Source organism: Lactuca sativa, chromosome 4 (genome assembly GCF_002870075.4).
Source record: "Lactuca sativa cultivar Salinas chromosome 4, Lsat_Salinas_v11, whole genome shotgun sequence".
NCBI classification, from domain to species: Eukaryota; Viridiplantae; Streptophyta; class Magnoliopsida; order Asterales; family Asteraceae; genus Lactuca; species Lactuca sativa.
The window spans coordinates 305,045,554-305,062,685 of record NC_056626.2 but is presented as its reverse complement, the minus strand read 5'-3'; the positions used below and the strand labels follow the sequence as shown (position 1 = coordinate 305,062,685).

General features: G+C 33.4%; 2 protein-coding genes across 2 annotated transcripts in view; both read right to left on the bottom strand.

Annotated features, from left to right (window-relative positions):
- The window catches only part of LOC111910712 (uncharacterized), a 37,123-nt gene extending 28,489 nt beyond the window's left edge, over positions 1–8,634 (bottom strand). The window contains exons 1-4 of the mRNA XM_052771171.1: positions 8,629–8,634; positions 8,303–8,452; positions 8,158–8,169; positions 7,935–8,064 (exon numbers count right to left, since the gene is read on the bottom strand). Coding sequence (XP_052627131.1) covers positions 7,935–8,064; positions 8,158–8,169; positions 8,303–8,452; positions 8,629–8,634 — 298 coding nt within the window. The remainder of the gene's footprint in view (positions 1–7,934; positions 8,065–8,157; positions 8,170–8,302; positions 8,453–8,628) is intronic.
- Positions 8,635–10,442: 1,808 nt separating this feature from the next.
- LOC111910722 (uncharacterized) lies at positions 10,443–11,588 on the bottom strand. The gene has a single exon (XM_023906549.1). It carries the CDS (start codon positions 11,504–11,506, stop codon positions 10,610–10,612), a length of 897 nt encoding a protein of 298 aa, XP_023762317.1. The 5' UTR covers positions 11,507–11,588; the 3' UTR covers positions 10,443–10,609.
- Positions 11,589–17,132: the final 5,544 nt, after the last annotated feature.

The window sequence follows — 17,132 nt, the reverse complement described above, 5'->3', positions numbered from 1 at the left end:
CCGTCTTTGGGTCCCTAAACTCGGAGGATTTAGGGAGGTAGTTATGAAGGAAGCCCATAAGACGCGATACTCCGTTCATCCCGGCTCAGACAAGATATATTTGGATATTAAACAACACTATTGGTGGCCCAACATGAAGGTGGAAATTGCCACCTATGTTAGTAAGTGCCTTACGTGTGCCAAGGTAAAGGTGGAGTACCAGAAGCCCTCAGGGTTATTACAGAAACCGGTAATCCCTGAGTGGAAATGGGAGGGGATTTCTATGGATTTCGTGACCAAGCTACCGAAGACGTCGGATGGACTAGACACCATATGGGTAATAGTCGACCGACTGATGAAATCTGCCCATTTCCTGCCCATAAAGGAATCCTAAAATATGGAAAGATTGACACGTTTATACATTCGAGAAATTGTGAGACTCCACGGAGTACCAGTGTCTATTATCTCGAATAGGGACAATAGGTTCACTTCACGTTTTTGGCAATCTCTCCAGAAGGCACTAGGAACTCATCTCGACATGAGCACCACTTATCATCCACAAACAGATGGTCAAAGTGAACGAACCATTCAAACGCTCGAAGACATGCTTCGCTCATGTTTGATAGACTTTGGTAAGTCTTGGGATACCCACTTACCCTTAGTCAAATTCTCATATAACAATAGTTACCATTCGAGCATCAAGGTCGCTCCTTTCGAAGCACTATACGGGCGTAAGTGTAGATCACCGTTATGTTGGGCGGAGGTGGGTGATACCCAACTAGTAAAAACACATACATCGGACAAGGCACTAACGGGACCGTAGATCATTCATGAAACCACAGAAAAGATTGTTCAAATCAGAGCTCGATTACAAGCATCGCGCGACCGACAAAAGAGCTACGCCGATAAACGGCAAAAGCCCTTAGAATTTCAGGTCGGGGATCGAGTACTGTTGAAAGTCTCACCCTGGAAAGGAGGTATTCGTTTCGGAAAACGGGGAAAACTAAACCCACGATACATTGGACCTTTCGAGATCGTCGCCCGAATAGGTCCAGTGGCGTATAAAGTGCAACTACCCGCAGAACTAAACAGTGTACACCCCGTGTTCCATGTATCTAATCTAAAGAAGTGTCTATCGGATGAAACACTCGTCATTCCCCTTGACGAGATCAAAATTAACGAGAATCTCCTGTTCGTTGAAGAACCGGTTGAAATCATGGACAGGGAGGTGAAACGTACTAAGCAAAGTCGCATCCCGATCGTGAAAGTACGATGGAACGCGAAGCATGGGCCAGAATTCACATGGGAACGTGAAGACCAAATGAAGCAAAAGTACCCTCACCTATTCTAACATTCTCAAATCTAGCTTTCAAACAGAATTTCGGGACGAAATTCCATCTAACGGGGGGATGATGTCACAACTAGAAATTCTGTGTCTTGTAATCACTACACTCAAGTAAAATGTAGAATCAAAAACTTCAGAGCATGTATGATGCTTACTCTATGAAAACAAAACTTCAATCGAATACACCATACAAGTACTACAAATAGTCAACAAGCAATTGGAAACCCTAGAAGTTCTTGTTAGGTCCATTTTGGGCTAGGACTTCCTTATTGGACTCAATGGACCAATAAGCTTCCAATTTGACTATCATGGGATTAGAACCTTTAAATGGGCTCTAATTGGATCCACATTCATTTATTTCAACATTTTGGGCCATATTGGGCCTAGAATGAAATAAATTAAATATTATGAACCATAATTAACCTAAACTAGCCCAACAAAGTATAAAAATCTCACTTTATTTTATAGGACCAACAATCATTCAACTTAACTCCCATATGGGCTTAGGGGCAATAAATCCCAAAAATCTCTTCTCCCCTCTCCAATCTCGGCCCAAGCCCAAAGAAAAGGAAGAGTTGACCTTTTTTGCCACCTCACAATTATTCAAGGGTCTTCCATGCATCTTGTCCCATATATCAATGCATACATCACTTCAAGATCTCTCTTCTTCTCCCTCTCTCTCATTCTCGGCCGAACACACACACACACACATACACTCACAAAAATTCATTTCATCCTCTCTCAGTTTTGAAGAACATCTCCTCCCTCCTTCTTCTAAATTTTCGAGATTTAAGGTCATTCCAAGGAGATTTTTCACAAGGACTACCATCCAAGGTAAGTTTATACTTAAATCTATGATCTAGGTTCCTTGATTTATCAAACCTCTCATCTTAACTAATAAAAATTTATGGTTTAACTCCCTAGAACCATCTAAGTCCGAAAATCTCCTCAAGAAGTTGCTAGGGCCGAAAACAACATTAAACTTCTTCCATTCTCCTCCAAAACCGAAACCACACCCAAAGGTGTGCTTCATACCCCCTATTTTTCGGTTTTTATAAGTTTTGTGGAGGGGAATACAAGCAAATGTGTAGATCTATGAGTATATGTATGCTTTGTATGATTTCTATGTTTGTTTACATGTTCTTATGTGATTATGGTGTTGAAACTAGTCAAAAAGTCCTTAAAATCGAGATTTGCATTATGATGTATGAAACAAGTGTTAAACATATTATTACACACAAATCATTTCTAGAAAAATAACCAAGTTGGTTAATATGAACTCATTGGGCTAAAAATCCCCTTTTTAGACTCAAAATGTTAAAAATATAAGGTTAAAGGGCCCAAAATGACAAAATACAAGTTCTGATGGATGAAATGAGTCAAAACAGTTTCAATAAGGTATTTTTCGGGAAATATTCTCTTTGAAGGATTAAATGTGAAATTTTTAAGCATAATGGGCCAAAAATGAATTTTTCGGCCCAATAAAGCCCAATACGCGAGATTTTCAAATTAGAGGGGCTGAAACTGTGATTTTCTATAAAATAGGGGACTACTAATGCTCCAAGTCCATTTCAAGGGTTAAAAATGCTTTTCATATTTAAAAGGGACCAAAAATGCAAAAATTTTCTATTTTGGGCCAAAAGTGTAAAAACTGCGAACATAAGGGTTTCAGCCGAGAAAAATTTCATTTGGTGGACTAAAACTGTTTTTCAAATAACTTTGAGCTGAAAAATAACTTTTCTACAAGTTTTGATACTAAAGTGTCAAGAAAAATGGTTTGAGGACTAAAATAGAAATTTATTTTATACAAAGGGTTATATGTGTAAATTATCCAAAAGAAAGGGGCTGCAATAATGAAACATCCTAATGTTTTAAAAAATAAATCCGTCATGATGAAATACTAGCGCCTCGACTATCGGCAAATTATAATACACCTTCAACACCAAAAATCGTATTCAAACGAATTGATTCGGTCTCGAATCAATAATGAATCCGAAATTACTAACACGACGAAACTTCAATACACACGTGGAAATTTCAGGAAGTCAATACACACGTGAGAATACACCAGACGTCGATACACCATCTTTGGGCCCAACAGTTTCAAATCGTGTTTGTTGGGCCTAGCTAGCCCAATGACATGATCTTTAGGCCCGAAGGAAACTCGCTTACATGTAGTTGGGTCTTATATGACCTAATTTCGTGTAAAAGGACTTTTACAGGCTTTGTGCTGTTGGACCCCAAGGGCCCTCTGGTGCTGCTAGTAAAGTCGAGAATTCACCAAATGTGATTCGGGCTAAGGGCCCTTCGCATTCACGATAGCCTTGAACGACTTACGGAAAATATCGAGGCTTCGCACCCTCTTTTCCTCCTCGGTTGTGGGGCTACACGAAGTCCGGGTGTTTGGATTAAGTGAATAGTGCGAGCGACGCCTTAGGGATTGTTTGTATGGTTGTCAACTAGTCATTTTCATTAATGTGTATTTATAACAATTCACAATCCATAATTAATCCAACGTCACCGGGACTCAACGAATACACCTGTCGTAACGCAATAACAAGACATAAACCATTTGATGCAAAGTATTAGGAAAACATCGGGTTTTCCTAGGGTTTTCAATTAATACACCTACGAGTTACATACCGAGTTTTACAAACCGTACTTTTACATTTATAGAAACAAACAAGCATACTTACGGATCTTCACACTTTTTATACTAAGTTCTTTTCAGAAAATATCGGATTTTCTGGTGATTTTCAAAGCAATACAAACCACTATATTTCAAACATTACTTATGAATTCACCAACATTTCATATGTTGACGCTTTTCAAAATACTTGTATTCTCAGGTAACAGGTAAATCTAAAAGGAAAAATGTACTCAGTAACGTCTTGTTGTTGTCTTAATTAGTACCGGACAATTTACTTTTGAGCATGTAATATTATGGATCAATGTACTGAATGTAAACGCTACCAGTTGTAATATTCCAATGCTCGATATTGTATGATGTTATGTTTCATGTATATTCATTGTGACTGTATTCAATTGAGTCACAATAGCCCTCGGACGTTTCCGCCGTCTGGTTTGGGGGTGTGACAAATACACCAAAAGAACATACATATAGGAGCTTACGGCCGTAAACTCCTTGTTTAGGGTCGTAAACTCCTATTTGGTCCTTTTAGATGCCTTAAATCCACTCATGTGCCTTATATTTGGATCTAGCATAAATCTACAAGTGATATGAGACATTTTGGCATCCTAGAACACCCTCACCATGAGTTTATGGCCGTAAACTCATGGGGAGTTAGTCCTAGGGCCATGAACTCTATAAAGATTTTACTCTTGAAGAGAAGAGTAAACTCCCTATCTAGGCCATTCACACCCTTAAAATGTTACCCGGGACACCCATAGCACTTAATCAAAGTGTTTTCCGCACTTTATCATGTGTATACGTAATTAATTAGTATTATATTTACTAATTGTATGTAAACATATATTATCATATGTTAATAGGTCACTAAGTGTGTTCAAGTCATTACTTGACACCGAGCACCCAACCGGCACCTTCGTCAGATCCACTTACATCAAGTGAGTTCATACCCCTGAATTAACCTTTTAAATGTTTTGACATGCTTTTATGGGAGGGGATACAAGTTAAACATGCCAGTTATCATATTAATCACATGTGATTGATAACCCGCATGCACAAGGATTTATTACACTGTCAACTATTTTTACCAAGTATGATACTGTAAATGGTCTTCCAAAACATCTTTACTTGTACAAAGCTTTTCTCAAATTATTCCTCACACTGTATGTTTTACTTAAAATCCTGTTACGGCAGTATGTTAAACAAAGGATTTCTTTACCCAAAATGTTTTATCAAAGTTTCGTTCAAAACTTGTTTATGAAAGGTTTCCAAAGAATTTCTAAAGGTTTTCAAACTTATTTTATAAAGAATACCAAGGCATGATTTTCTTAAGTATAAAGGTTTTCCAAAGTTTTCACCGAAGTTTTCTTCCATGTTTTACACTCCTACTTTTTAAGATATTACTGTTTCGTTATACTTCCACTTAGTTAATGCTGCTGCTTCGTGATACGCTTTTACTTCGTGAAATGCTTTTACTTCGTAATACGCTTCTACTTATTAACGTTCCTACTTCACGATACGCTTATATTTCACGATACGCTTATACTTCACGATAAGCTTCTACTTCACGATACGCTCCTACTTGTTAACACTTATACTTTGTGAAACACTTCTACTTCGTTAAACGCTTAAACTTCGTTAAATGTTCCTATTTGTTAAATGTATGCCTATGCTTGTATAGATATATATAAATAATGTTTAAAGGACTTAGGAAGGCTTGTTCGGCCTATTTCCTTTTCTTCGTTGAGATGTGGTCTGGTGGGATCGGATGTCCGTCCGAAGGTCGTTTGATCATTAGTTATATATTATGTAAACAAGCATAGACATATAGGTTTACATTAGTCAGTTCAGTTGTGAGTCTCTATCATTAGTCCAGTATTTTACATCAGATCTCACTACACGAGATACATCTTCAGTACACGGCCTTCTCTGTTGTCAAGTTGGTAACTAGAGTCTCTTGTAGGGAGAGCGGACATTGTGTGTATAGATCTATACGGGATTGACACCCCGCACCCTGACTGCTAGCTACAGTCCACGGCCTACCAAGCCAAGGGGTGACAAATGTCACACTTACACTGACGCTTGCAGGGCGTCAAGTTCTCCAGTGTCTATCAGTATGGTTACGAGTATCTCGGGGTTACCTTATAATTCATGGCCTTAGGTAATGGTTTTTAACATTGTATTTACTATTTTTAGACACTAGACGTAGCATTCAGTTGATACTGTCTGGGGTCTGTGTTCACCGTTTTTAGACCTTGCTAGACGTATCTTTCATTTGATACCGTCTGGGGTCTATTTCTCCCTGTTGTTAGACTGAGCCAGGTGTACCGTTCATTCGATACTCTCCTGGAGTCTATGATTTCTTTTTGCCTTAGTCAGCAGTCTTCACTGCTAAGGCATATGTTATTTTCCCTGATATTCTGCTACTTTCTTTCAAAATCAATACCACTTTTTGATAATGATAGCGTTGAGGAAAATTTTCTTTTTACCACATACCTCTGTCCAATCTTGGTAGAAGGCTGCTTTTAATTAGAAAATATAGGATTTTCTGGAAAGGACTCTAATTCATTGTATACTTAAAACTACTACTTATATCAAGTTATTTGGATAAAATGACACTAAATACTTATGAACTCACCAACATTTGTAAAAATGCTGATACTCGCTTTCAAATAACTTGTATTCTCAGGTCAGCTTTAGACAGGTACATTCCAGGAGCTTTTGGATGAAGATAGTTTAGTACCAAGCTACACCTATATTATTACTTGTATTACTTGATGTTTTCTATGTAATGTAAACCATGTAAAACAATTACTATTAATGCAATGGTTGTTGTACTTTGATTACTATACTGCATATGTTGTGATACTTGACATGACGTCATCCACCCCAGAACGTTTCCGTCGTTCCTGTTTTGGGGTGTGACATTAAGTCCTTTAAATAAGGTGCAACCCCGAAGATTAGGGTTTTTCTCTCTTCAGCACCAACTCGCCGAGTCCAACCTCCGACTCGCCGAGTTGGTCACTTAACACATGACCAGATCCGCGACTCGACTCGCCGAGTCTACCTATTGACTCGCTGAGTCGTTCTTCCATATCTACACAAAGCACCCTGAACTTTGCTCTTCTGAACTCGGGGTATTACAGGAGGAGTCGGTATAGGACTAGGAGTAGTACTAACATTCTCAGTTGATGTATTCTGAGGATGAGAAAGATATGGAGTTAAGGTAGTAGATAGAGGATGGGAAGATGAAGGATCCTCCAAAAAAAGTGTAAGAAGGAGCTTGGTTAGGTGTCATCGAACCAAAAGGAAGGATGGTTTCATCAAAGACAACATGACGGGAGATGATGATCTTATTGATGTCAAAGTTAAGACAACAGTATCCTTTATGATTGATAGGATACCCAAGAAAGATGCATGGAGTTGATCGCGAGTCAAGTTTATGAGAGGAATTGATATGAGCATAACAAAGACATCCAAATACACGAAGGTGATCATATGAGGGGTGCTTATTATATAGTTTATAGAACGAAGTGACATTATGGAGAGTAGTAGAAGGAAGGATATTAAAGGGATGAGCAGCCATATAGAGGGCTTCGGTCCAGAATGTGGGAGGAAGTCGAGCATGAAACAGAAGAGTACGAATGGTATTATTTAAGGTGTGTAGCATGCGTTCGACTTTTCCTTTTTGTTGAGAGGTGTAAAGATACCAGACTGTTATTCTGTCATAATAGGTGAAACAAGAATTACAATAAATTTATTTTTCTCATGTTTGTTCTGTATATTATAATACAAATTAACATTCTGTAAAAAATTGATAACAACAATTCTAACAGAATCTTTGCATAATCATTAATTTAAACACAGTTAGGAACAATTATTCTATACGAATAGAAAAACAAAATGCATTTAAAAACATACATTAAATTTTGCTTTTGTTTATTCTGAATTTTGTAATACACATTAACATTATGCAAATCTTATTAACAACCATTCTAACAGAATGTTTGCGTAAAACATTAGGTATAACACAATTACGCAGAATTATTCTATACGAATATGCAAACAAAATACATTTACAACAACATATCTGTAAGCATACGATAAATAACAAAATGTATGAAATTATATCAAACTCAAAATGAAAATTATTAATATTTATTGAATGAAAACATAAACTTACAAGGATAAACCCCTAAAATTCATGAATCCATATCATTATTAGACTAAAATAAAACTCATAACATCTGATAAGACTAAATTTAAAACATTATTCAATTTCTAATACATCTTGACGAAATAAGCATCTACTCTCTCTTGACCAATACTTGAGGACAGTTCCTCCTATCATGACCAACACCAAAACAAATCTCACATCTTCTTCTTTTCTTCAAATCTTGATTCACATTGGATTGCTTGACATTCTGACCATTGTTATCAGAAAGGTCCTTGTTATTGTTATAGACATTATCTTTGTTCTGAAAATCACACAAATATAATTCAAAATATGAATTTCGTCCATGAAATATCAAAAGAACAAATATGATATGCATCTTATGGACGATCAGTCAGCACTATCAAGAGAACAAAAAGTATATGCGTATGATGAGCGATTAGTCAACAATAAAAAATAAATAATGTATGAACAACATACATCCATTAACGAAATATAATAATTAAAAATATGATATGAAGATGATGAACGATCACTATGCAATAGAATAAAACGTGTATGATGCATATATATATATATATATATATATATATATATATTACTATCATTGATAAAATCCATATTTAATAGCCTGATATTTAGGAATTTTATTGAAATCAATCAAATTTTAATTAACCCGGGATAAAATTAATTATATGGTAACATTGCGCTAATACCTTTTTAAGAATGATTGGCCTACATTTATGTATACAATCACACAATAATTACTTTGAACACCTAAACCTATATATATATATATATATATATATATATATATATATATATATATATATATATATATATATATATATATATATATATATATATATATATATATATATACATATTAAAAATAATTATTATTAAATATAACTAAAATAATACTTATAAGAAAACGAAGGAAAGACAAAAAGAAAAGGAAGGAACATTTTAGTTTCCCGCTCTTTAACATTTCCACGAAATTCCTATAAAATAGTATTTGTTTTAAATGTAATTAATATTCCGTTGGAACTCTGTTGGAATTTATGACGCTTTTCCTACACAATTTTCATGATTTTTATGTTCTTTGGTATTTTGTTGGAGTTTTGTTGGGTTCCTCTTAAATTTTATTTTTGTTTCAAATCGGACGGAATTACCAACAAAATACGTTTGTGGTAATTTTTGGTAGTTCAAACAAAATTTTCTTGTAATGATCCGATGGCGTCTATATTATTAAATTTTAATGTTTCAACTGTTTCTCTACAAATAATGTTTTGTAACATTTTTTTTATATGTTTATATTGGTTTTACTTTTTCTAATTTTAAGTTAAATAATAAAAAAAATAAAAAACACAATTAATGTCGATAGTCCATTAGCGGCGACCTTTGGAGTATTAACGACAAAGCAAGTGTGGCGACCGCAACAACTTGGACTTTTAGTTGTCGCCACTATTATTGCGTATATTGTAGCGATTATGAAGATTGAGGGGCTATATTTAGGGGTGTTCAAAACCGGATATCAGAAAATTCATATAGTTGATTTTTGATATCCGAATTCGTATCCGAAATTTCGGATATCTGAAATTCGGATATCCGAAATTTCGGATACGGATTCGGATATTAAACCAGATATCCGAATTTCATTAGTTTTAAATAAAGAAAATAAACCCTCCAAGAACAAGAACGTTTCTGTGCATTTGTTAGGTATAATAAGACTTCATTTGGTCCGGTTAAATGCAAGTTATCTCATGATACCTGAAGATCTTGAGAAATCAAACTCAAATTACTAAAATCAACATAAAAAATGTAACATTTATACCATCCTCACTTTGCGTACCAAGTAAAAAAGTTAATAATTTGTGTTTTTGAATTTCAAATGAAAAACCCATTGCATTAAAACTATTTTAATAATTTTTTATATTATATATTTTGGATATCCGAAATATCCGAAATTTTCACATTTTAATATCTGTATCCGAATCCGAAACACCGGATATCCGAATTTCGGGTATCCGAATTTTCCGATATCCGATTTTTCAGGTATTTTCGGATGGATCTTCGGATTTTTCGGATTGGATGTTCGGATGCGGATATTTTTGACCACCCCTAGCTATATTTATCAAAATATAATCGGTGGTGGAGTGGTGGATTTTCAAAAACCACCATTTTTTGAAATAATATTCAAAATAATCTCAAATGAAAGAAAAAAAATATTCTGGTAAATATAAAGTCAACAGCTATGAGTTGATTCAACACCAATGCACAAGCCTGGCTCAAAAAATATTGATAGGGTGTATCAATATAACAATATTTACTCTATGCTCAACAAATGTATAAGATTTACATGATAATTTGAAAAAATGTAAACAAAAAGCTTCTATCCATCATCTAATATTTGGAGATCAAGTAGCTTGATCTTTGCAGGAGAATGATAATATATTGGCTAGTAGAAAGAGATGAAGTTAAGAAGAGAGGTACTGGTTGTAATAAGGTGCCTCGTTATTGATTCCAAGTGAGAGTTGATGCCGTCGACAGTAGCCTCAAATTCCTCTAGTTTCTTTCGTACGATTTGGATGAATTCCAGTTTGTTACTTGTCCTGTATCTGAATAGCACAGCATCAAGGTGTTGCAACTCATTTATATTAGTGTCAGCTTTTTCTTCTGGTACCACTTTACTTTTGGATATATATCTTGAGACTGCTGTCCATCTGCTTCTCGATCTTCTCTTCAAAAGTGGAATAGCCAAGAATTTCAACAACAATTGCACAATAACAGCGGTGAATGCTTTAACTTCTCTGAACACTCGGATCACCGATATCAGATGGTTGTTTTCAAAATCTACCAAGGCATAGTAGCTAATCATGTAATCCAATTGATTCAGACTAGCTACAGACGTTCTAATGTCTCTTCTCAGTTTCTTTCTGAAGGCAGTGTTATTTTCAATGATGCTGTCGATGCCGGGACCACCATTTCTCCTTAGATCACACCCAAGATCCCTCCCATGTTGTTTTGTCTGCAACATGAGATCAGATATATTGCTGAAAATAACAGATACATCAAGTAACTCATCCGTCCATCTCATGTTCTGATTGCTGGAATCTAACGAAGTTTTGGAAGGACATGTTTTGACAAGGTCATCCAAACATTCATACAACTCCGTCAGTTGAAACACGCCGCTGCAAATGATTTCTGCAGATGGATTCGATAACGATGATGTGGACTCCCATGTTTTGACTTTATTCAGCACTTTCTCGATTCTGTAGGTGCTTGGATGTGATCTGCATGGCAATGTAATGGATCGGAAATCTTTCCTGGGTGTTGGTTTTGGAGAAAACCCCATTTGATTATATGGTCTAAATTTTTGTTGAGACCTGAGAGTTCAAGAGGGGAAATACAATATTCTGTGATGCCAACTACCAGCCTTACTCATTGGAATTTATACGAAGTTAAAAGCCCCATAATGATGGAATGAAAGCACTCCGCATATCATGCACTTGAATGGAAAATAATTTAGGTGCATCAAAATGTGGGACAAAAGACGTGGAGCCATTGCTATCTCTCGGCTTTCATCACCTTGCAATTTCTCGCTGATACGTGGCGACCCATTATTTCTTTCATTTGAATCAGAACCAGGTGGGCGATGCCTGTAAGATGAGACACTTTAATGCATCTTGGGAAAAGGCGAAATATGGATATCCATGTGAGAGCTAATTGGATAAAACACTTTTCTAATCTCGAACAAAAACAAACAAGAATGTTGAACGTGATTGTTTTCTATGAGAAAAACTAACGAGCATGTAGTGGAGAGTATGGGCATGTATCAACTTTGAATATTCTAGAGATTGCCAATACTCTACGGACCATGTTTATCGGAAGGGGTTACGTGTAGTGACAATGAGAATTAATCCACGAAATGGTGTTCCAGCTATGGTTTTGTTTCCATGCACTTATCTGTTGCATTACTAAGATGCCAAACTCTTACGTGCCTTTCGAATTAGTTTGTGGCGTTTGCTGTTTCGTTCAGACGAACAGGTGTGGGCACAACTCGCATGAGGTGTTATCTTACGTGGCATACGCCCTTAACGGCGTCATGGCGGGGAACACCGCCCCAGGGTCGCGTTAAGGCAAGTTACGCCATCGCGCGTTATGGTGACAACGAGCGATAACGGGTATTTTTTTCGACATAATTTTGACCGTTTGAAAACAAACGGCAACATAAAAAAAATCAACTTTTATATATATATACTATATCAAATCATATTTCTTTCATTTTTACCTACAAAATTATGTACATATTTCTTTCAATATTTCAAAACCAAAATATGGATCAATTTGTCCGTACAATGATGATAACGACGAAGATGGTTTGTTCGTGAGTATGATGTACCAGTATTATACATACAGGTAGCCTAGTACAGCCAGATCCATTTTCATTACTCACGCGACGTGCGGCGTTAAATATAGTTCGCGAGGAAGGACATAGACGACTAGTTAACGATTACTTTGTGGAAAATTGTGTCTACCAACCAAACGATTTCAAAAGAAGATTTCGTTTGCGAAAACTGTTTTTGAAAGGATTGCCAACGCTATGGAAGCAATGTATCGTTTGCTTCAACTTTTATTATTTATAAAATGTCACTTTTAAATAAATATAGATATAATTTATACGTGTTTAATATTTATTTAGGTGTCGTTTGTTTACTATATATTTAGATATCGTTTATTTCAACTTTTATAATTTATAAAATGTCACTTTTAAATAAATATAGATATAATTTTTACGTGTTTAAAATATATTTAGGTATCGTTTGTTTATTATATATTTAGGTATCGTTTGTTTCAACTTTTATAATTTATAAAATGTCACTTTTAAATAAATATAGATATAATTTTTACGTGTTTACTATTTATTTAGGTATTTTTTGTTTACTATATATTTAGGTATCGTTTGTTTTAATTTTTATAATTTATAAAATGTTACTTTTAGATAAAAATAAATATAATTTTTACGTGTTTAATATTTATTTAGGTATCAATTTTTCCAAATGAGATATGATGCTAGAGGCAAACGAGGCTTCACAGGGTTGCAAAAATGTGTTGCTGCAATTAAACTTATGGCAATGGGGGAGTCGTCCGATTCTATTGACGATTACATAAGAATGTCTGAGAGGACCGCACGAGAAAGTTTGTATTTATTGGCAAGAGGTGTTGTCGAAACCTTCGGTGACTAATACTTGCGCAAACCTTCGTTACATGATATGCAACAATTATATGCGGCGCATGAAGAAAGACATGGTTTTCCGGGTATGCTTGGGAGCATTGACTGCACACACTGGAGATGGAGAAATTGCCCCGTGGCGTGGAAAGGCCAGTACTCAAGCGGTCATCATGGAGCGCCTTCGTTGGTATTAGAGGTTGTTGCTTCATAAGATTTATGGATTTGGCATGCTTTTTTCGGGGTTACGGGTTCTAACAACGACGTCAACGTTCTCGATCAATCACCGATATTTGACGATCTTTTGTCAGAAAAAGCCCTGGATGCTCCTTTCACAGTGAATGGAAATGAATATACGTTCGGGTATTACCTTACAGACGGAATATATCCACAATATTCTACGTTTGTGAAGGCGTTTCGACACCCAACAGATCTAAGGGACAAATATTTCAAGAAACGACAAGAAGGAGCACATAAGGACATTGAACGTGCTTTTAGGGTTTTGAAATCAAAATGGCACATTGTTGAACATGCGGCGATACCTTATGAGTTAGATACTCTACGATATATCATGTATGCATGTATCGTAATGCATAACATGGTTGTCGAAGATAAAGGACGCAATATTGCAACGTATTCTCCTACGGAACCAAGACATGTGCAATTTTAACAAGGGACATCAGAATATTTACATAGAGTGGTTGATATTCAAGATCAGCGAAAACACAAGCAACTCTGTGAAGACTTGGCGAATTACATCTATGTTGGTCACGAAGATGAAGATGAATAGTTTTAGGGCAAAAAATGTAGGTTTTATCATTTTTTTTAGGTTTTTAAATGTTTTTGTGTTTTGTTGTAATTTTTTTAATGTTGTTTTTAATTTAAGATTTATTAAAATTTTACTTTTTACTTTTCAAATATAAATAAATAAAAAAACGAATTCGAAATATAAAAAAAAAAACATCAAAAAAAAAAAATAGAAAATAATTGGTGTTATCACATGTTATTAGATGATAAAACCTACAACATTAAAAATTATCAAAAATTAATTACTTATTAGCAGTTATCACATTTATAAACCATGTATGAGTAATTAAATTAATTACTCCACGCTTAGTGTATAAATGCTAATAAGTAATTAATTTTTGAAATGTGTATAATCCATATAAATTTAATATGTGAAAGGTAAACCCAGAACTGACAGGCTAACCATTTAACCCAAAATGGACCCATTGACTTAAAACTGACTTGCAGACATATATAATAAAACAGGTTATATGGGGTCGTGTACGGGTTGATGTTTTCAACCCGTGAACCTTTTACCCTCCAACCTGAATACATATATGAGTTGGGTTGGCCCAATGTATTTTGACCCGCCAACTATCCACCTCGTGATCCTAAACCCAAACAAAAACCAATTGCCACACCTACTAAACATGTGGCAAGGATGAAACACTAATCATGCAATACAAAGTTGCTAACTATCACATATCACATTCTCCAAAAGCTCTAATTTCATAGATATGTCATGACACTATATATGACTTTGATGTGGATCTTAGAAATAATAAGTAAAGTTATTCATAAATACGAGGACCGATCGAATATTAATGTGATGAACAGTATATTTAGAATATTACTCCATGTTTTTTTTAGATTTTTAACAAAACTAGTAATATTACTATAAATAGCATTGTCTTTTTAGTTTACAGGTAAGAGTAAAGTAAGTAGATCCGAAAAGATATTTATATTAGTGATTCGTTTTGTTAATTAATTAATAGTTTTATTAATTAATAGTAAATAAATGCATTTAAAATATTCCAGAATGATTTGATAAATTAAGATAATTATAAAGGGAAATCTCCAGAAAAGTCCCAATATTTTTAGAATATTTTTCATAAAGTCTTAGATTTTATTTTGTTAACAAAAAAAATCATGACTTTTTCATTTTTTTTTAATAGAAAAGCCCAACAAACCGGCTAATTTATTCATTTTAGCCAATTTTGACCTGTTCAGCAGGTCATGAGACCAAATTATTAATTTTTCGAAAATAATGAAATTTTTTTGTAGATTTCGTCAAAATTGGTAGATAATGTATAAACCTAATTTTTAGGTATTTATATCTATTTTTACATATTTGTGTATTTTTTTTTAAGTTTTTATATGTATATATTCATATATTTTAAGAATTTCATATATGCCCTTCTTAAACACCAAAATATCATATTTACCCAACTTAATATCCAAATATCATATTTACCCTTCATAAAATTTCTATATATCATATTTACCCTTCTTAAACATCAAAATATCATTTATGCCATTCTTAAATATCAAAATATCGTATATGCACTTTTTAAACATCAAAATATCAATGACAATATCTAAAATATCCTCCATCTAGAATATAATAACAATCAACAACAACAAAAACTAAACAATCAAAATATACATTTCATTGAAAGAGTTGAAGATGAATCTTTTTGTATGTCAAGTGGTCAACATTCCAACAATTTAGAAGTTCACATTCCATTATCATAGATGTAAGGATAATATGGTTAAATTTCTTAATTATTATAATATTTCCAAGGTATAAAAAATGATTTTAAAATATTAAAAACATTATAAAAAAAGATTTGGGCAAATATGATATTTTAAAGCTTTATGAAGGGTAAATATGATATTGAGAAATTAAGCTAGGCAAATATGATATTTTGAAGTTTAAGAGGGGCATATATGAAATTCTCCCTTTTGTTTTACTTACTTATAGATATTTTTAACCATTTTATATATATTTTTATGTATTTTACATATATTTTTTGTGTTTTTATGTGTTTTCTATGTATTAATATTTGTAATTTTTTTTTGTTTTTTTATATAGATGTTTATGTATTTTTTTTTAAATGTTTGATCATATTATTTTTTTTGTATTTATTTATTTTTAACTTCAAGTAGTCTTCTCCATTTCATATAATTCGCTAACTATTTCGAGTATGTCCAGATAGTTTTATTACATACTCATATATTCTAAGTTTTTCTCATTCGATGTTTAATTTAAAGATAAGCTAAAGGAAAAAAAAACATAAAATATATTGGTATGTAGGAAAACCATATATACATATTCATAGAAGTTGTATGAATTGGATAAAATGGTGAAGACGACTTGAAGTAAAAATTCATAAATTCGTAAGAAAAACACAGTTATACATTTAAAAAACGTAAATATCTATATAAAAAAATTTTAAAAAATACATAAATACATAAAAATAGATATAAATATGTAATACATAAAAATATATAAAATACTTAAAAATAAATATACATGTGTAAAAAATATGTTTATATATTTAAAATACATAAACATCTGTATAAAAACTTTAATAAAAAATACATAAATATATAATACATAAAAATTTAACACATAAAAATGAATAAAAAATATATAAAATACTTAAAGATGCATATAAATACGTTAAAAAATACGTTTATAAGTTTAAAATACATAAACAATGTAAACATGTATATATAAAAACTTACAAAAATACATAAATACGTAAAGATATATATAAATACATAATAGATAAAAAAAATAGCACATAAAAATACCTAAAAAAATGTGTAAATAAATATAAATACATAAAAAAAATATGTTTATACATTTAAAATACATAAAAATGCGTACACATATACTTATAAAAACTTAGAAAATACAAATATACGTAAAATAGATATAAATACCTACAAAAATACT

Excerpts from the sequence above, each read along its gene's own strand:
- LOC111910722 (XM_023906549.1), bottom strand. The coding sequence starts at position 11,506 with ATGGGGTTTTCTCCAAAACCAACACCCAGGAAAGATTTCCGATCCATT.